The sequence below is a fragment of the Drosophila serrata genome, unplaced genomic scaffold (assembly GCF_035046125.1).
Source record: "Drosophila serrata isolate PLE 108 unplaced genomic scaffold, ASM3504612v1 contig_382, whole genome shotgun sequence".
Taxonomy (NCBI): Eukaryota; Metazoa; Arthropoda; class Insecta; order Diptera; family Drosophilidae; genus Drosophila; species Drosophila serrata.
Window position 1 is genome coordinate 9,296,104 of NW_028257280.1, and position 19,813 is coordinate 9,315,916.

The following is a 19,813-nucleotide window of genomic DNA, read 5'->3' on the forward strand; positions in this document are numbered from 1 at the left end:
ATAAATTGATTCGATCCGCAATTTGAGTAATGAAAAGGTGACACTTTATTAAATTTAAAACTTAGTCACTTCAATTTAGCCAATAAAATTTTAATTTTAATAAATACTTAACTAAATTTCACCACTTTGTTTCTGACTCTAAATTACATTAAAAATATATGTTTTTAACGAGAAAAAAATACTAGCGTGATAGGTAATAATTTAGGTTGCTTCATTTTATTTTTGACTTAAATACGTAGTATAACCTAGCTCTTAAAAATTAAAATGAAACAGAATACGTTTCATCTTAAAAACAAGCTTAGTCTAAAAAAATTAAATGTTCTTTTAAACAATCAGCTTTTTTTTAAATGAATACAATAAAAATTCTCAAATAATGAATTGTTTTTGTTTGTTGTTTTGATTGAATTCAAAAATGATTAATGAATATCGAAATGCATAATAATTTTTCAGTGCATAAGTCAGACGTGCCTTCTGACTTTCGGTTACATAAATATCCAAGTTTGTTTACATAAAAAAATTAGATTATAAGCAAGATCTACATCTTGTTTATTGATGATGCTCGAACAGAGGAACATGTAGAAGGGCATCGGCGCCCTCTAACTTTCTGCAAAAAATCAACAATTTCGCTCTACATTCGAGTGTGTTTTGTATGCCTACGTCATTCGGACAAATCACAGAAACCAATCATATTACCTTGGCCACTTGCCAATTTTTTAAAAATATTTTTCCCTCTGTTTGAGAACGTTTATTACTTCCTTTTATACAAAACTCAATTAGTATATTTGCGCATGCACATCCACAAACATACGAACGCAGAAATGTACTCTATATGAGCACGAATTTTCAAAAATACGTAAGCGTTACGTAGACTCATTCCTTTTAAATACAATGGCATATATGCATAGGCATTTCGAATTTATGAATTTCCGGAAGGAAATCTTTACATTCCTGTTTACCACACAATATTTATTCATCCACCGAATTACTTTATTATTTCTGACGACTTAACAATAATATTTATTTCTGATACATTTTTTGTTTTTAATGACGCCATTTTGTTGCTGCGTTTTAAGGTCCCAATGACGTCAAGTTGTTCTATAATTTATTGATTAAATTCGAAACTTGTTGTTTTGGATTTTTCTGAAAAACTTCCAGAGTCCCAGAGGCTGAAAAATAATCCACCAAAATATATAAATAAATTGTGACGAGAATTCCATTAAAGGAAATTATCTACTTGTTTAAAATGTGTATTTGTGGTGCGTTTATTAATATCGAGGAACTTTGAACTTTGCATTCGAACACAGGGTCAAGATGATGCGAACGTCAAACAATAAAGGTTTAATTGAAATTCATATTCGGGACATGTGTGTGCATATTTTCCAATTAACCCCTATGCCTTTCGGACGTTCATCGGTTGCCATTAACAAAGCGATGCACTCGATGTTCATTTGATTGCCCACGGCTCTGGTAGGGATGGATCTGTGTGTATCCAGTGGCTCGCTTTTCACCTAAACCAATTTACTCTATTTTTTGCCGCCACCCGCTACGTAGGCCCCTAGTAACGTAAACAAATGCGCAGTGATCCAAAGTAGTGATTGGTGCGTGATGAGTTGCTTTTTAACACGACTCGGGCTCGTTTCGCGAAAAGGATATTGATATTGATATTACGCAATCGATCCGGTTTGTTATTTATGGCTTAATTGGGTTGCCCATCACTCAGATAGCTGGCGAAATTAGATAATTGCTTCTAACACGCTTCTACATATTCTGAAATAAAAATTCTTGAACGTCACCAGCATCCGTGAGTTCCTGCCCAATTTCAAGAGAGAAAGAGCGCATCTACATGTATCTAGCGGATACAAATACAGCAAAAAGCGATATAGATACAAAAAGCAACGAAGGCGCGAACACGGACGTGTGGGAGGAGGTGAGTGGCAGAGCGGATTCTCACTGAGTGGGGCCTTTGTTTTGTGAATGAAAATGAAATGAAAATTCTCGCCGTACATATGCCAAGCCCGCATCTGTTGCACGTCAGTACAATTTTAGATCTCGAGCGAGCAAGTTCATCCGGAACAGATGCAATCCGTACAGTTTTGGGAGTAGACGCGAACACACATTTGCCAAGCCAAGTCAAAATCCATTCTCGTCGCCGTGCAGCAGAGGATCATGTACATTTACCCGAGCTCCCCGGAATCAGCATCGTCCTTGCAGTCCGAAGAAAGTGCGGCCATCAAGATCCAGGCCGGATTCCGCGGCTACCGCGTTCGCAAGCAAATCCACCGCAACAACAAGTCCTCGGGCAGCGTCACCAACCGCCTCTCGAACAGTAATACCCGCAGGAACCAACGCCAAAGGCCTCAGAACAACGCTCTAATGGAAAATCAGGGAAATCCGTCTCGGCCCAGCAATGCCACCAGCAACGATCCCAAGGCGAACGGTGAAAATGGTGGAAAATCCGTAGAGGATCGCTGCGCCACCAAGATCCAAGCCGGATTCAGGGGATTCTTGGTCCGCAAAAAGCAAAAAATCGCCACCGACGCCGCCGTGAAGATCCAGGCTGGCTTTCGAGGATTCAAGGCTCGAAAGGAGCTAAAACAATGCGACCCCGTTGTGTAGTGACCTGGGCGTGTTGCACAACTCTGATTTCTACTGTACATACAATTATTATGTGTATTCAAATTTTGCTGTTGCACAGCAATCTGTTATACCTACCGCCTAGTTCAATATGTGTCGTGTAAATAGTTTAATATCTTTATCGAATAGCTTCCAGAAGAATAAAATACTCTACTCAAGAAACCGCAATCTTGAAAGACAACATTATCCATTAACGTTAGACATTTGTTTGTATTTTCTGTAGGCCTATTTTTGGGTCAGTTTGTATGTATATGCTACGAATACAGTGAATAAACATTTAATTTATCAAACATCCCATTTTATACACACACTGCGAGCAGAGGCTTGGAATTTTCCAGTTTGGAAAAAATCTGAAAATATATAGTTTGTGGAAAAGATCAGAACGAGACGGGATTATATTTACGAACTTCGGTTGCAATCGTAAAACTGTCAAGTCCGTTCAATGTTTATTCGTTCATCCGTAGTCGGAATAAAATAATTTAGTTTAAATATATAGAAAAATAAGCAGGATCAGCTTCCGGGGTGCGTTCTTCCGCTTGTTTAATAACAATAACATTTTTACGTTATTTGTTTATATATTTAATTTAGATATATTTCAGCAAAGATATATATGTGTATTTATATATTCGAATAATTTATTTTCTTTTGCCTGCCTCGGCGCTTTTGATACGTTTTCGCATGTGCTTGGGTATGACTCTGAAAACTTCGCAATCAATCTGAACTGGCATTGAGTTTTTCCTCATAGTTAACCATTTTAATTCCATGGCAGCTCTGGACTTGGCCTCACCTGGAAGTTAGGGAGATTATCACATTCTAGGGAAATTTTAATTATTATATATGGGAACCTTAATAGAGATTTATAATTTTTGAAATAACACTCTTAAGCTGATCTTCAATGAAGTTACACTTACCCATTGCCTTGGTTCGCCTATCGCTTTTCAGAAGCTTCTGAGTCTGTCCGCTATTGGTGGACCCACTGTTCTCATCATCGGGAGTCGAGTCATTTCGTAGAGCATCACCTCGTTGGAGCTTCTGACGCCTGGCTGCCAGATTGCTCTCCAAGCTGATACCCTCCATCCGGCGGGTCTTACCCTTACGTTTGCGGGTATGGATCCTGTATGCTGCTTGTATCTTCTTTGCTGCCTCCTCTTCGATGAATCGTTCCAAGGACTCGCTAATCGCATCGTTGCCAAAGGACGCTTTGGTGTCCATGGTTGATGATTTCGTTCCAGCACTTGCGCGACGCAGCCTCCGCCGGGTGAGGAAGCCTCGTGCTCCCGCCTGGATCTTTGTGGCTGCAGAAACAATGGTCGATTCGGTTTCCGTGGATGTACCCATCGCATCCGCCATTGCCGTGTCTATGTCGAAGTCCTCCTTGCTTATCTTTTTGGGGTCAAAATAATCGGAATCCGTTTCGGATAGCGAATAAGCCATCATCTTCTTGCGGATATTCTCTGAGGTTTCGTCGTCCAAGTAAAAACTATTCGTACTGTTGATGCCAAGGCTCGCATCTAGATCCTTTTCGCCCACTTCACCATAACTCAGAGCATCGTCAATGGTCACTGATCGGAAGAGGCCTCTTGGATCATCCCCAGCGATGGTGTAATGCCTCATCAGATGCACTCTTCCGGACTCCTCTTCAGTGGCAAGTTCTTTGTCTAGGATCTTCTCGGATTCTGCCTCTCCGAAGACCACCGAATCACTTTGGGCAGAGCTTTCTCGAGTTTCGTCCCGCTGAAGGCGGTTGTATACAATAATATCTCCATCCTCAATGTCCAAGCTGGCCTGTTCCTGCAGGGAACTCATAGGTCTCACAATGGGTTCATCGAAACTGGGCTCTGCAGAGAGGATTCTGTCGCTGGACCTAGACTCTCTTAGCTGTGCCATTTTTTCAATGACTTCTTCGGGCTTTGACAACTTGACAGTGGCCTTGTCTATGGTATCCGCGGATAGAGTGTCTAGTCCTGTAGCTTCCGATTTCGAGGAATCATTTCCAGTCTCACCTTCAGAAAGGCTAACAAGTGAAGCTGATCGTTTGATGCAGGGCTCCTCCACAACTTCTTGCAGTTGGTTTCCATTCTGATAAGGTCCTTGTGCAGAAGAAAATCGAATCTCGTTCATCAAGAAATCATTAACTAGCTCTTGAGTTGATGCGATATCTAGAGCTGAATACAAATTTTAGGAAAATACTTCGAGGAAAGGATTTATCTCCATATAACTTACTCTGAAAAATTCCGCCAAGATCGGATTGCGATAAAAGCACATGATCCTCTGCGGAGCCAGCCCCGCCTTCAGGGGCCTCGGTTAAACCTGCTAAACCAGAAGAGACTGCATTATCCTGCTTAGATGTATTGGCTTGATTCTCGATTTTGGAACTGATAATACCAGAAGTTAATTTTGATTCAAGCGAGCCATGCGATCTATCTACTGTTTCAACTGATTCTACTTGCGTGCTGGTGTCGAGCTCGGTTTTACTTGTGATTTCAGCCGGATCCGATTCGGTGTCTAGCTCAATAGGTTCTTCAACGACTCCCTGGCTTGGTACTATGCGAGTGGATCCCACAAACCACTCGGATTTTGGAGTGATCTTCGTCGTATCTTCGCTAAAGATATCCTCTTGGATCAGACTATCGGACGGTGTACCGTCAGTTGGACACATAGAGTTCTCGATGGCCGTTATGCGAGAACTGGTAATAGAATCGAGGGAGGTCTCATCCAGATTTTCAAGTTTTCTTCGTTCCATATATTGCCGGAATGCTTTTTGAATTATAAGAGCAGCACTCCCAGCTTGGTCGCTATCGGCTGTAGACGATTTAGATATATTAACTACAGGTTTCTCTGCAGTTCTGGATTCTTCGGATTTTTTGTCATTAATTTCTGTTTTAAAGGACTGTTTTAAATATCTTCTAAAAGCCCTTTGAATCTTTTCAGCAGCTTGATGCTGCTTTACTTCTGGCAAACCTGTCGAGTCCTGTGCAAGACTAGACTCTAGACTTGGTGTAGAATAAGCTTCCTGAATATTCGTTTCCTCTTTCAGATTGTTTGAACTCGGAATAGCATTAACTTCCGTTGACTTATAAACTGTTATAGGTTCCTCTGACACTGAGTTAAATCTCGCTATTGATTTGTTGGACTTTTTTAAAAACCTTTTGTAAGCCCTTTGAATTTTTTCAGCAGCTTGATGCTGACGTAATTCTGATAAACTTGGTGAATCGTCTACCGTACTAGAATTAGCTCTCTGAGTTTTCTCTTCCTCTATAAGCTTATCTGAGTTCAAGTCCAACGTTTTTGGACTGGCATCAACTTCCGTTGTCTTGGAAACTGTAATAGATTCCTCTGACTCAGAGTCAAGAAGCACTTTTGGCTTATTTCCCTGCATTAAATACCTTTTATAAGCCCTTTGTATTTTTATAGCAGCTTGATTTTGCTTTAAGTTCATCTGGTCTGAGGATTGCTTTTTTGATTTAGCCAAGATTTTTTGAGAATAAACCCTAAAAGCCTTTTGAATAATAAGTGCTGCTCTTTGTTCCTTTTCTGCTTTCTCCTCGAAAAGTTCTTTTTCTGACTTACTTTCTTTAGATTTATCAATGTATCTTCTATAAGCTCTTTGAATTTTTCTGGCTGCAAGACTTTCCCGAGTCCTTTGAGATATATCAGAGGTTCCATTTGAGGACTTTTTCATTTGAAGGTCCCTAAACCACCTTTGTATTATATTAGCCGCTTCGTTTTGGTTTTGGTAATTGCTACTTTCTTGAGTGTCTAGTAATTGTCGATTTTTAAAGCGCCTGTAAGTTCTTTCTATGATCTGAACGGATCTTGTTATGTTCAGAATATCTGTTTTATAAATTGATTCATAATGATCGGTATCAATTTTTGAAGAGTTCACAAAATTTTTATCTTTTGATCTTGTAACACTTTCCGAAACACTTGGCTCCTTAACAATAATATCCCTTGAGGACTCAGTTACTTCTAGATGTGAAGGGGAACTTTCATTATTACATTCATTTGTTGATTCGGTTTCATTAAGTTCCATTATAGTTTGCAATTTTGATCCACCCATCTGTTGGTATTCGGGATCTCCCTCCGAGACTTCAATAACTTCGATATCATCTTCATTATTTTCGGGCTCTGGGTCACTTTTTTTTTCTGCTAAAGTGGCGCTTTTTGTTTGATCTCGAAACTTTTTGGGTATTTTGTACTTGGGCTTGCCATCATCCGAATCAAAGGACACAAAGAATGAGATGGAGTTTTTAGCTTTTGGAGCACTGGGTTCAATAATTTGTTTGGGTGTATAGTAACTGGGAACTCTTTCAGCAACCACAATGGATTCCATTTCGGGAGTTATTTCTTGGGGTTTCTCAGTTGGGTCTGTTGAAGGTGTAACTAATGGTGGAGGGTTTTCCATATCCTTATTGGACGATACCTTGGGCTCCACATAGATATCATACCAGGAGCCGTCGTCGTTGGGAGCTTTGAATGACTTGAGCTGCAGCTCGGCAATTGGTGTGGGCACCAGACGACCCGATGCCAAGGTGCCAATATCTTTATCTTTTACGCTTGCGCTAGACAACTTCTTGGTGTTCTTTTCAATCTCATTACGGTTAGTAGGTAAATTTTGGGTGCCAATTAATTGATTAGTTACAAGCAATGAAGAGTTTTTCTGCTAATTTAAAAACAAATTTAAGAACGTTTCGACTCTGAATTCTTACCATTATTTACTTCGGGTTGGGATGGAGCACTTGTGAGGGCCTTCTCATTTGAAGTGGGAGCTGTATCAATATCAATATAAAAACTATGTACCAGAGGATTTTTTTACAGTCAACTTACTGGTTGTATTTTCCAGAGAGGAAGTTTGATTACCATCTTCAATTTTCGAGACTTCGGATTCTTCTGGTTTGGTTTGATCATTAACCTGGGTTGCAATGGGACCTTCAACTGAATCCCCTTTCCCCAAATCGGTTCCAGGTTCTATTAATTATAAGCCTTTTAATTAATTACAAACTATGTATCATAATTAGGGTAACATACTTGTTTCTTCTAGACTTTCAGAAATATCTTTGGAATTAACATTGCTAAGACTGGTTTCATTCATAGCAATAGACTCATCGTCTTTGGTTCTGGAATCTATTACATAAAAAGAAAAATAGTTTTAGATATCAATATAGGTAGAATATAAATATTAAGAGGTTCAACATACATTCACTATTTTTAGGACTGCCAGAAGTACTTATAGGTATTGAGGATTTCTCAGTATTATCACTATCTTTTGGTAAGGGTTCTTCATCTGTTTCATTTAAAGTAGTCGTCTGATTTTCCTCTAATACTGGCACTGGAAAATAATTATAATTAAAATAAAAAATTTGTAATAATTAAATTTAAAAATAAAGAAAAATACTTACCCATTGGAAGGGCAGAGTCTGCACCGAAACAATCTTCAGCTCGTTTTTCATTGTTTTTAAAACTTTCCAAAGACGGTGTCTTGTCCAATGTAGTTGACATTAGTTTATCTTCCGTATCCAATAAAATGGTATCTTAAATAAAAAGTATATTATATATATAATCTTTAACGATACTTAGTTATTTATTAAGTAAGCCTTACCAGAGTCTTCGCGACTTTGTTCAATAGATATTGGCTTATTCTTTAATTTATCTGATGCTTTGTTTAAATAAAGATATATAGGCAAACTTTAAAATTTGAATTTAAAAAATACAAGTCTTTAAATTACCTTCCGATTCCTCGGCCTCTAAAGAATCTTTTCTGGTCTCTTCAAGTGAAAGGGTTTCTGGCTCGAGTGGAACGGTTTCCTTAAGTTTTTCATCAGATTGTAAAATTCTATTTTCCTCATTTGCTATTTCTTCTAGAAATTTATAATCTCATTAATCGTATTTTCATAAAAACAAAACAAAAAAACAAGAAAGAAAACTAACTTCGGGAAGAACAAATTTATATACCCTTTCAGATTGCAATCAAATTATAGGACATATACATATTCTTTAAATTGATATTTATCAGTATTTTTATATGACAAATCAAAATTTTATCAACTCATATCTAAACCAAAAATGCATTAATTTTTATTAGAAAGCTTATAAACTTACGATCTGCTGAGGTAGGGTCTTCTACATCGCTTTCTGTACATCTCTTGGTTTTGTCAGTTGTAGGCTTTTCTGTCGTCTCAGTAACTTTTTCTTCTTCAGCTTGACTACCCGGTTCTACTTTATTTAAAAATACATATTTTAAAATATATTTAATATTATCATTTTGAGTAACAAACCAATTGGGTCTAGGGTACATTTCGAACCTTCTGATTCGGGTTGCATTGATAAGTTCAGAGTATCTTCCCCAAATACATTGCCTGAAAATTTAATTTAAAGCTTAATTTTCATACATAATAACATGTTCTTAAGGCATTACTTACTGGCAGAAATTATAGCACTTTCTGTGTTTTTATTTTCATCTTCTACAGTAGCTTTATCTACGAAGAGTACTACTTAAGTCATCAAAATTAAGTGTTGTTTAGATATATCGCTTACCAGTATTTGCTTCTTGATTAGAGTTAACTGGTTCAATATTTGTATTATCTATTGAATTACTTTTGATATTACCGTTATTACCACCAGTTGCAGCTATATCTTGGACTTCCTGGAGATCCAAACCAATTGGCATGATTTCTTTGTGTGCAAGTTTTTTGTCCTCCTCGAAACTTTTCTGTTCTTCTAATGCATCAGAAGCATCTTCAAGATTTTGTTCTAGATTGTTATATTAATATTTTTCAAATAGTTTAATTTACTCACTAACTGAATTGGTGGACTCTGCTGGACTGATTTCGATAGTCTCTGGCTCTTGGTCAGCTTTGGGTTCCATTAAAAGACCCACGGCCTCATCTAAATGATTAATTATTCCACCTTCTTCTAGTTTAGTCTCTGTTTAAATTAAATATTAAGTGATTGGATGTTAAATGTATTTATTATAATATTTACCCTTCAAATCTGAAGTCTCTGTACTACTTATTCCTTCAAGGACACTAGGTTCAGTCTCCACTTCAATTTTTTGATCTTCGCAATTTTTAGAATGGTCAATTATATCTTCTAAATAGTATTTAAACAATATGTTGTTATTACATTATATTATTTACTAAAATTAATTTATTCTAACCTGCTTGGGGCGCTTGATCTGTAGGAATTTCTTGCTTTAATGGGTCAGTAATTTCTTCTACTGGTTTGTATATTGTAAGTTCTCCAGTTTCGGCGTCTACGAGATCTTTTATTTCCGTTTTAGTCACTACTTCCTCTTTATTCTTATATTCCATTTCCGAAACAGTTTCCGATGCTGCTCTTGAAATTACTTTTTGCTCTTCTTCTTTAGAGTTTTCTTTCTGATCGATTTTATTTATATCTGAATCTGGGTCGTCTGGATTTATAGCTTCTAAGCTCAATTTTTTTGAATCACTTTCTGTTTCATCAATGCTAATTTTTTCCTTAGTCAGAGAAGAAGTTTCATTTTCCGGTTTGGCTGAGGAATCCTGGTCTTCTAAATTTGATTGGGTTTCGGTAACTTCAATGCTGCTTTTTTCTTCTGCCATGACAGGGGTTTCCTCATCCGGCTTATTTAAAATTTCCTGGGTTTCTATGTTCTCCATTTGAGGCCCAGTTAAAATATTTTCTGTATCATCCAGGCTTCTCTTTTCTCTTTTAATGACGGAGTCTTCCTTCTGTTTATTTGTGGAATTGCTTGCAGCAGAAATTTCATCCTCTTGAGTATCGATTTCAGCTGGTTTTTCAATATCTTCAAGTTTTATCAGCATCTTCGCCAGGAGAAAGTTTCTTTAGAAGATTCTACAAAAGATGTATTATTCGCATTTTAAATTATAGCATTTAAAGAAAGTTATACCATACCTTGTTCTCGGACTTCTCGATTGTGATTGGCTAACACAGTTTTTAAACTATCTATCTCAACGGTGGGCATAGCTTCTAGGTTGTTCTTCCAAGGGATCAACATCTGATAAATCATTTCCGGAATTAACTGCTACATGAAAAAATTATTATTTTTTTAACTTTAAAGAAATCTATTTATTTTTAAAGGTTTACCATTGCTATCAGGGAGATCCTCGTCTAGCATATCATGGACAAGTTCAATTTCAATGGAAACCTTAGGAGAAACTTTTGATTCAATGGGTTTTTCTGTAATTTCTTGGCTTTCAGAGCTTTTAATTTTAGCCGACGATATTGTTTCTTTGATTAGAATATCGTTGTCTTTACCATTATTTTTGACTTCTTCTTGTATTATTGGAATATCTTCTATATCTTTGGAAGCAAGTTCCTTTATATCATTACTTTCAGTTCTTTCAACTTTATTAGGAGGTAATGCATTGTCTTCTGGGACCACATCTTCTGACTTTAGCGAATCTTCGACATCGTCTTCAGGTTTAGCTGTGACTTCGCTTTCCGCTTCCGGATCACCTTTAACTTCCAATTTTAGTTCTTCAATGCTAGTTTTAATAGTTCTTAGTTCATCTTCCGTTTCCTGCTGTAGATCAAAACTTGGATTTTTAGTTTTTAATTCAGTTTCTGGAGAAGAATCAAGGTTTCCTCCAGCTTTGATGGCTGTAAATTCATCTTCAATTTCTGCTGGCTTCTCTGCATCACTTGCAACGATTTCTTCGTTTTCCTGATGCAATTCTTCACTGTTGTTTGTAGTTTCATTTTTAGATCCTTGTTGTTTACTGTCTTTACTTGCTGTAAATTCATCTTCGATTACCGACATCAGCGGCTTCTCTGTCTCATTTCCAGATAAGTCTTTAATAAGTTCCTTTTCTCTTTCGATGCTATCCTTAGAGTTTATGCCTAGTATTTCTGCAAAAGCATACAAATGGTTATAAAGAACACATATAAGAATTATAAGAATATAAAAAGAACCACTTCATTACAATAATTCATTTGAATCGAAAAGCATTTGCATAGTTATTTACCTCGATTCCTTGAGTCCATCGATTTCTCATCGCCTTTAATGGGTTCTGCAAAATGCTCCCTCTCCAGTCTGGCATCTACGTTATTGTTCTCCACTTCCTCATCCTCGTGAATTATTTTCTGGTGAACTTTTTCCTCGTAACTTGCGATTCCCAGCTCGGTCGATTCCGTTGAGAGGAGAGCCGTGGATACGGATGTGTAGGAACCGGTCTCGGAGGCATTGTCGTTGAGCTCCTCTCCGGGATCTGCGGTCACGGATGTCGTTCTCCTGGCCCTTCTAACAGCCACCATCCTGCGGAAGGCTCTCTGGATTATAATAGCGGCTGTCGCTAAGGAAACTGGGCCGTTTTTCAATCGATTTTGCTCCTGCTTCCTTTTTAAATATATACGATAGTGTCGCTGAATGACGACTACGGCTTTCATATAGTTAGCTGCATTGAACTTAACGTAGGATAGTTGGCCAGGCCGTGACTTCTTAAGTTTTTCGACTCGCCTCTTGGCCAAAACGCGACGGAATTGTCGTTGAATTAAAATGATGGCTGTCATGTATTCCACGCTATTGCATTTATTTTTCTCACGACCTATTTTCTTTTGCTTCAGATATCGACGGAAATGGCGTTGAATGATGACAACCGATTTCACATAGCTAATGCTATTTGATAGGGTAGTCTGGTCAGTAGTAGTAGTCTCTAGTTTTGTAGTTTCAGTGGATACTGCCTTTCCAAGATCCTTGCTTTGTGCACTTAGCACTCGGCCACATTCGCAAGTCACCTTCGAAACAGGAGCAATGTTCTCTTTGTCCTTAATTGACTTTTCGTATGTCGAATATTTAGTATACTCGATACGGCCGGACTTTTCCTTCGAGAGCCTTTGAAAGTATTCCTGTGCGAATATGTAGATATTTTCAGGTTTTTCTCGCAGAACTGCTTTTATAAACTTCTTAATCAGGTCGGTGAGTGTTTCGGGTATTATATTGAACACCATTGAGATAGGCACCTGCTGTCTTATGCGGTTTTTCATAATGGTTTCGTAAGTCTGAACCGGTTCATATTTTCGCACAACTTGATGAGATTTTTCCGCAACAATCAAGTTGAAAAACTTTGCAGAAAACTCATAAAGATCTGTAGGTTTCTCACGTAACACTTCCTTGGTGTAGACCTTCATTAGGTCCCTTAGACCCTCGGGAACCCTTGGTAAGCTCGTCGTCGTCATTTTAGTATTTCAGGCAACATCCATGGAAAAAGGTTGAATCAATACTGACCGAAGAAGGTGTTCGTATGTGCCTGGAAACCTCGATAGCTACATGTTGCCATGTCAACACCTTGGTGCCAAAACACTTCGCCAGCTGAAACTTGTTGCTTCTGGGAAACTTTCAGGTGATTGGTACCATAATTATGGGGATTATTTCAGGATTCCTGACTTATAAATACCACCGAAAGACGTAATACAAGTGACGTTAAAAGGTGACTCAAACTTAAGTAGACACTAATATTTTAATAATTAATAATCAATTTTCTTTAGATTTCACAGAGACATTTCTACATTTTCCTGTTAGGTCAAAATGAGCTTATTTTAAAGCATTTTGTAACATAACAAGAAAAGGTGAGATCTGCCCCTGATACTATTTATTTTGAGAAATTAGTGTCCTCCTCTGCAGATTCTACAATTCTGCAAATAATTGGAATATCATCTATGTGTGTTCCATGATTAGGTGACAACTTCACAGTTTGGCGAATAAAATCGTTTTTGAATTTTTTCCACCTCCGAGTCTTGAGAAATTGTTTAAACAGTGCTTCCCGCGATGGAATCATACAATCCAGATAGAAAAGACGACGTTCCCACATATTGCCAGGGTTCTGCTTATTCTCCAGCAGGAAAAATCTAGGCAATATAAGGCACTGAACCGTAGTCCTGGCCATTATCACTCGATGCTTCATCTGCTCTCCCAAGCCAAAGATTCCTCCAAATGTTATAGATCCCACATCGATAAAGCGGCTCTCAAGAAAAGGCATCTGTAATAAACATCGGTATTATTAAATACATATTAAAAGGCTTTTAAAGCCAATTAAATTGCAAAAAGTACTGAAAAGGGAATAGTATCTCCGAAGACTTACAATTTCACCGTCTTTACTTGAATGTGAACTCGATGTTAAATTTAAGGAGACCTCACTTTTGGATTGGTTAAGACGTAATTGTGATGTTGGGAATGGTGCTGTGATTTCATATTTAAAATTATCATCTTCATCATCATCTTTGTCCTTATATTTAACATCATCTTTGTCATTATATTTATAATCATCTCTGTCATTATCTTCATAATCATCTTCGTCATTATCTATCCAGTTTCCCCAATAATCTTCATTCAATTCTTCGTCCTCCGTGAAAATCATGACTTTTGTCCGAATACCTGGACATCCTATATTTTCTGTAAGCATTGCGCCCAGAATGATGCGATGAAGCCGGTGAAATCTCTTTCCTTAAACCGCATAACTTTTCTATATCTAACAAATTCATTTTACGCATCTATCAAATTATAAAATAATGTGAAATTAAAAATAAACAATACACAAAATCCTATATATATTCTAGGGAGTACTTTTGTAAATATACTATATATATAAGTGCAATAAAATAATATTTTCTTTGATATTTTAGATATTTTAGATCGACAATTTGATAGAATATAATAATTTTAGCTCCAATATTTATTCATATATAGGCATTAGGGTTCGAAAAACTTACCAAGCGCGTGGTGGAATTATGTTCTTTGTTCAAGGATTCTCCACTGGAAGATGCCACAAGCCGATTCATTTCCACTTGTGAAGTACTTTCATCTTTACGTTTAATAAGGCTGGAATAGTCGGATCTCACGCCTTGTCTGAGCATTTTCGAGGTTTCGTCTTCTTCTGCCGGCATCAGTCGGAAAACTCGTTTTCCCTTTTTCATCGTCACCTTAATGATATATATATTTAAAGTAGTATGGAAATGCATATATATTGGCAATTGGTTTCTGGTAGTGGATAGAATAACTCACCGTCATATTTAGGCACTGCAATATGAGGCATTCTCCACTGAGGACAAAGTGTACATTTGTCAGGGAACCCTCATCATCACAATACATAGTATCCAGCGGACTGTACTGCTTCAGACTCCCCAGACGGCAGGCTTCCACGATCTGCAGATGATTGTAATAATAAACAAATATCGTATGCGAAACATTAAAATCATATAATCTGTTTTAGAAGCATTCAAAATGTTTTGCTTAAAAATATGTCAATCGATATAAATATTTAAGGATACATTTTCCATTTCAACTTGCCTGTTCATCGTCGAGAAAATCAAAGTAATTCAGCGCCTTGAGGGCACGCTTCTTCTCGTCCCAAGCCTTCGTCATATAAGGACCGAGAATCTCCGCATAGTCATAGTCGAAGAGGACCAGTAGCTCGCAGTAGGCTGCGAGGTGCAAAGTGAAGCGTTCAATAGCAGGGACTCACTCGAAATGGGAACATTGTGGAACTTGGAGCTACTGGAGGCACCGATGGCACTACTGGTGGCACTGGTGGCACTGGTGGCGTGCATCTGTTTTTTGAAAGATTGCCAGCACGAGGAGTTACGGGGCACAGGCAAAACTGAACAACTGAACAACACAAACAGCCGAAAAAATCAGTGCGCCAAAGGAAGGCGTTGGTGTTGTTTCGGGCCAACCTATATTCGATGGAATACGAATACCTGCCTTGGGGAGCTTTGGCACGTGACGGACTTGAGGGGGGTATTTTGTTATTCATTTTGATTGAATCGAATTAGGACTTAACGTTGTTTATTGCTGATTAAATTGGTGGGTACAGGCAATCGCAAATGAAGCAACAAAACACAACAAATTCCCAAAAACACACACAGTTCTATGTGTAAATCGCGTGATTGGGCTATGTATTTCCCATTTATTTCGACATGAGCCTCAAATGTTGCAGTTTACCTAATTCACTTTCTTATCATCCTTAAGTGCGATAAAATTGGGAGTGCAATGAAATGTATTTTAGATTTATTATTAAATGGTATGAACTGAATCAAAATGAGATTGAAGCTGACCCGAGATAAGATGAATTTCTGAAGAATTCCCAAATTGTCGAATAAATCAAATTGAGGTTATCAGTATGATTTCATTGAAGCCTCAGGTTAATGCACAGCTTAATAGCTTTACAATAAAAATAAATAGGTAGTGATGAGCTTCCAATAAAATGTCCTATTTGGCTTAAAAATATTTGTTACAACTGCTTACTTGACGTCTTGAAGGTGTGTGTTCGTCTGCAGCCTTCCAAAAGTTCAACATCGCCTATTATGTCTCCTGGACCGAAAATTCCCTCCACCAGTTCGTTGCCCTATTTAAGGAGGTTAATTTAAAGGAACATATCCTTGATTAAATGCTTACATTACTGTCCTTGCCCTTAATCATGTGTACTTCTCCCACCAGAATAAAGAACAAGGTGATGGGAACATCCGATTTACTAATAATAATTCGTCCAGCATTTAAGGGCAGCAGCCTAATCACTGGAACTAAGCGGGCACGCAATTTCTAAACGGGATATTCTGCAGAAAATGTAATAATAAAATAATTGCATAGTAAACTTTACTGGAGTCAGTTTAGCGAAGCAGATGAGCGTAGCGAACAAGGAACACAATTTCCGTCTATCCGGAATACTGCGAGATGAATGCGGAGTCCGAATTATAGCTTTTTCCTTAAGTTCATTTTTGATATATTTACATTTATGAAAATGTATATTTATTTTGAATATTAATTACCGCCGCAGTAAGAAATCCGGACTTGTGTTTCGACCGCACCCGCATCGATATATTTTTCTTGACGTTAAGCGAAACAGTTTGTTCGTCATTTTCATACTCAATCCACGGATTGCTTAGGCTTATGATGCGGACCACTTTTTTAAACAGGGCCTTTAGATTGTAAATCCTTTTTTTCTCAAAAGTATCCTTGGCACGCTTATACATTTTCTACAGTGTAAACGGGAAAAACAAATCAAAAGCATTAAAATCACAAAAAAAGTGTTTGTTTAATAATCTAAAGTGGTGTTATTTCATATTTATTTTGAAATATTTCGTGACGGGCTCTGAGACAAAATAATCACATTACAAACCGTAAAAAAAAAAAAAATTTATTTAATTTATAAAATTGTTATTAAAAAGATGATATTATTAAGGATGGAATTCATTTGATTAATTTGCAAGAGTTGATGTTTTTTATACTTAATTTTATTCCAGTTTTAAGGTTGTTATAATGAAATAATGGAATGAAAAACTTGGTAATAGCGACTGATAATAAATTATTTACAATTTTAAAACCAAAATCAATAAATTTCCCTCAAACCTTCCCCAGAGATGGTATTTTTGAAACTGCCGCCATAAGGGGAAATTTCCACACAGCTGACATGCGCAGTCCGTGGCGGCGCATCATTTGAATGGCAAACGGGGGAATTTCCCTTTGTTGTTGCCGTGGAGATCGTGATTTAAAAAGGTTGTTTTAAATAAATCGTTTGTATTTGTTCCCCACTCTAAAATAGCACTTGGCTTCGGCTAAAAATGGATGCAAAAGTGGAGGACAGTGCTCCGGAGCTGGTGGAAGCTGAATGCAAAGTGAGTTTTTCGCTAATGCAAAGCGTGTTTCGATGAACAACTAAAAACTTTCTCTTTTTTCAGTTGGCCAAATCAACGGAGGAAAATCAAGAGAAACCAGCCCTTAGCATTGGATTGCTGCCAATTATGATATTCCTGGCTGCCACGGTGACCACTGCGGTGGTGGTGGAACTGTTGCCACATGCCAAGAGCAGGTTCTCCTGGCTCTCGCAGGATGCTGCGGAAGATCAGTTGCAAGCCGCGCCCACATACGCCATCTTCGGCCGAAGTCCCACGGAGGAGCACCTGGTGCACGTGGTGAATGTGCTGCAGAGATTCGGATACCGGCGAGTGGACGTAAACGACAGTTGGAATCTCCTCTGGGCCCACGATTACCCCTTTCTGACGCACCCAAGCCTAAAGAGTCTCGGCCAGGATCAGGTAGTGAACCACTTCCCGGGCTGCGGCTACCTCACCAACAAGGTAGATCTGTGCACTACGCAGCTGCCGTTTCTGCCTCGAGCCTTCCGTCTGCCCGCCCAGCGTCAGGAATTCCTGGACTACGCCCGTGACAATCCGCAAGCTCTCTTCGTCGAGAAGCACAACGAACACAGGCACATTAAGGTGCGCGAACCGGCAGACATTGCCTTCGGGTCCAATGACTCGTTTGTGCAGGAGTTCGTGCAGCGTCCTTACCTCGTCGATGGGCACAAGTTCGACATAGGTGTCTATGTAGTCATAACTTCCGTGAATCCACTACGAGCGTATATCTACACAGGCGACGTGCTCTTCCGATACTGCCCCGTGAAGTACTACCCCTTCGATGCCGAAAATGTGGACAAGTACATAGTGGGTGACGATTATCTGCCCACCTGGGAGGTTCCCTCGCTGAGGAAGTTCTACAATCGCTTTGGCGGCAGCATGCGCACGGTCTTCGAGGCCTACGTAAGAGATCAGGGTATGGATCCCTCAAAAATTTGGCCCCAGGTGGAGCACATAGTGCGTACAACGATTGCGGCCAAGGAGAAGGACATTGTGAATATTCTGCGCTCCTACCGGACGCACAACTTCTTCGATCTGATGCGATTCGATCTGTTCGTCGATGAGGATCTAAAGGTCTACCTTATGGAGGCTAACATGTCGCCCAATCTCTCCTCGGCGCACTTCAAGCCCAACTCGCTGCTGTACGAACAGGTGCTCTACAGTGTCTTTAATTTGGTTGGAATTCGACCTCTCAGTGCAACAAGTGGCAGCTTGTAAGATATATTATTTATTAAATAGAAAATTCCTCTTCTAAAAATGTTATTAAATTTCAGATTAAACGAGAGCAGCGAAATGCTCACTGCTGAAAAGAACCTGGCCACAGATTTGAATAAATGCGCTGCCCACGACTGCGACAAGTCCTGCAATAAGGACGAGTGTGACCTTTGCCTGGGCTGCCTCAGTGGATCACAGTACAAAATGCTACAGCAAGCCCACCAGGAGCACCTGCATCGCATTGATATGAAGCGCCTGTTCCCCAAACCAATTGTAGGAATAATTTAACATTCTAATCAAATCTTTTACTACAAAGTATTTATCTATTTTTAGCTCGACTTGCAGAGCTTTAATTTGGCCGAGGAAATCACAAATATGACCACGAAAAATGCTTGGATGACAGAGTGGTTCTACAACAAATGCCAATATGATGCTACCTGGTGTACTTAGTTTTAAATAAATATTTATGTAAATATGAATCTTGACCGCAAAGCCTTTTATGCTCAGCATTAGGAAATTGGCCACCGATTGTACTTAGTTGAAAACATATTTAAATATTTATACATGGCCATACAGTCATTATTATTCAGTGCAAATTGGTATTAATATTAGTCATTTAGTAATGAGTGAGATGTGCTCTTAGGTGCCTTCAATGACTATGAAGAAGTGTTTAAATTTAGAGAAATTCCCGTCCTTAAAATAACTTCACCTTAATCTAAGCTAAGAAAGACAAATTCGTAGAAATTCTTTAACTTCAGACTAAAATTGTAATACCCTGCAAGGGCATACAAGAAATGTTATTTGCAAATATATTACTCGTAAAACCTAGGAACCCATCTAAATGATTTAATAAACTAATGGTACCCCCCTCTAATTTCATTACAAAATAACAGATTAACACCGTCAATGATCAAACTCGTTCGCTGCATTGCGTTGCGGCAGGTCATTGTCCATTTTACTCGAACCACCAGCAGGCGCAGGCTCCAATGAGCACTGGAGTTGTCGCCAGCGTCCTCGGATGGCGACATTGGCGGCATGGCGATGGCAGAACGTTAAAGCAATGCCGGCTCGACTTGGCTCATTTCTGCAGTGGTTTCGCGATGGCCAGCGTACACTTATTGCAAACCGATAAGACGCGAGATATGTCAATGTCAACATAAACATAAGCAGCGGAATAAATACACATGGGCAGTGGCAATCAATGCCGCTCTCCGGCGACCTCGTCGCAACCCGGGCTCCATAATCGGAGCTACACGAGGAAATGTCAGGTTTGATAAAATATTGGCCAGCACACATTCTTACTCAGGAAAGTCGTCGGGACTCGAAGAAGAGG

At 38.7% G+C, this 19,813-nt stretch overlaps 5 protein-coding genes across 5 annotated transcripts; 2 read left to right on the forward strand and 3 right to left on the reverse strand.

Moving 5' to 3' along the window:
• The first annotated feature begins 2,166 nt into the window (after positions 1–2,166).
• On the forward strand, positions 2,167–2,924 carry LOC110191047 (uncharacterized). Its single transcript, XM_020961771.2, has one exon. It carries the CDS (start codon positions 2,167–2,169, stop codon positions 2,614–2,616), a length of 450 nt encoding a protein of 149 aa, XP_020817430.1. The 3' UTR covers positions 2,617–2,924.
• A 265-nt stretch (positions 2,925–3,189) lies between these two features.
• LOC147642614 (uncharacterized) lies at positions 3,190–13,613 on the reverse strand. The gene is given in 14 exon segments (XM_086839911.1): positions 3,190–3,421; positions 3,546–4,799; positions 4,858–7,297; positions 7,354–7,403; positions 7,462–7,602; positions 7,663–7,758; positions 7,832–7,963; positions 8,034–8,165; positions 9,430–9,558; positions 9,616–9,723; positions 10,531–10,606; positions 10,608–10,657; positions 10,723–11,487; positions 11,604–13,613. Coding segments are annotated over 14 exon segments (6,735 nt in total). The 5' UTR covers positions 12,814–13,613; the 3' UTR covers positions 3,190–3,269.
• LOC110191107 (uncharacterized) lies at positions 8,634–9,558 on the reverse strand. The gene is made up of 4 exons (XM_086840999.1): positions 9,169–9,558; positions 9,054–9,110; positions 8,910–8,990; positions 8,634–8,850 (listed from the first exon to the last, which is right to left on the reverse strand). The coding sequence occupies exons 1-4, from the start codon at positions 9,299–9,301 to the stop codon at positions 8,687–8,689; spliced, it is 435 nt and encodes a 144-aa protein (XP_086697125.1). The 5' UTR covers positions 9,302–9,558; the 3' UTR covers positions 8,634–8,686.
• Positions 13,113–16,732, reverse strand: LOC110191135 (uncharacterized). Its single transcript, XM_020961887.2, is given in 10 exon segments — positions 13,113–13,613; positions 13,716–13,983; positions 13,985–14,124; positions 14,344–14,553; positions 14,636–14,776; positions 14,921–15,054; positions 15,878–15,977; positions 16,028–16,171; positions 16,230–16,334; positions 16,399–16,732. Coding segments are annotated over 10 exon segments (1,833 nt in total). The 5' UTR covers positions 16,603–16,732; the 3' UTR covers positions 13,113–13,226.
• A 316-nt stretch (positions 16,733–17,048) lies between these two features.
• TTLL15 (tubulin tyrosine ligase-like 15) lies at positions 17,049–19,308 on the forward strand. Its single transcript, XM_020961890.2, has 4 exons — positions 17,049–17,244; positions 17,308–18,479; positions 18,540–18,753; positions 18,814–19,308. The coding sequence occupies exons 1-4, from the start codon at positions 17,191–17,193 to the stop codon at positions 18,928–18,930; spliced, it is 1,557 nt and encodes a 518-aa protein (XP_020817549.2). The 5' UTR covers positions 17,049–17,190; the 3' UTR covers positions 18,931–19,308.
• The last annotated feature ends 505 nt before the right edge of the window (positions 19,309–19,813 follow it).

Coding starts and splice junctions, on each gene's coding strand:
- LOC110191107 (XM_086840999.1), bottom strand. CDS start 9,301: ATGCCAATTGGTTTGGATCTCCAGGAAGTCCAAGATATAGCTGCAACT. Junction 9,111..9,168: donor TAATCAAGAAGCAAATACTG/GTAAGCGATATA, acceptor TACTCTTCGTAG/ATAAAGCTACTGTAGAAGAT. Junction 8,851..8,909: donor ATGTACCCTAGACCCAATTG/GTTTGTTACTCA, acceptor TTTTAAATAAAG/TAGAACCGGGTAGTCAAGCT.
- LOC110191047 (XM_020961771.2), top strand. CDS start 2,167: ATGTACATTTACCCGAGCTCCCCGGAATCAGCATCGTCCTTGCAGTCC.
- TTLL15 (XM_020961890.2), top strand. CDS start 17,191: ATGGATGCAAAAGTGGAGGACAGTGCTCCGGAGCTGGTGGAAGCTGAA. Junction 17,245..17,307: donor TGGTGGAAGCTGAATGCAAA/GTGAGTTTTTCG, acceptor CTCTTTTTTCAG/TTGGCCAAATCAACGGAGGA. Junction 18,480..18,539: donor AGTGCAACAAGTGGCAGCTT/GTAAGATATATT, acceptor ATTAAATTTCAG/ATTAAACGAGAGCAGCGAAA.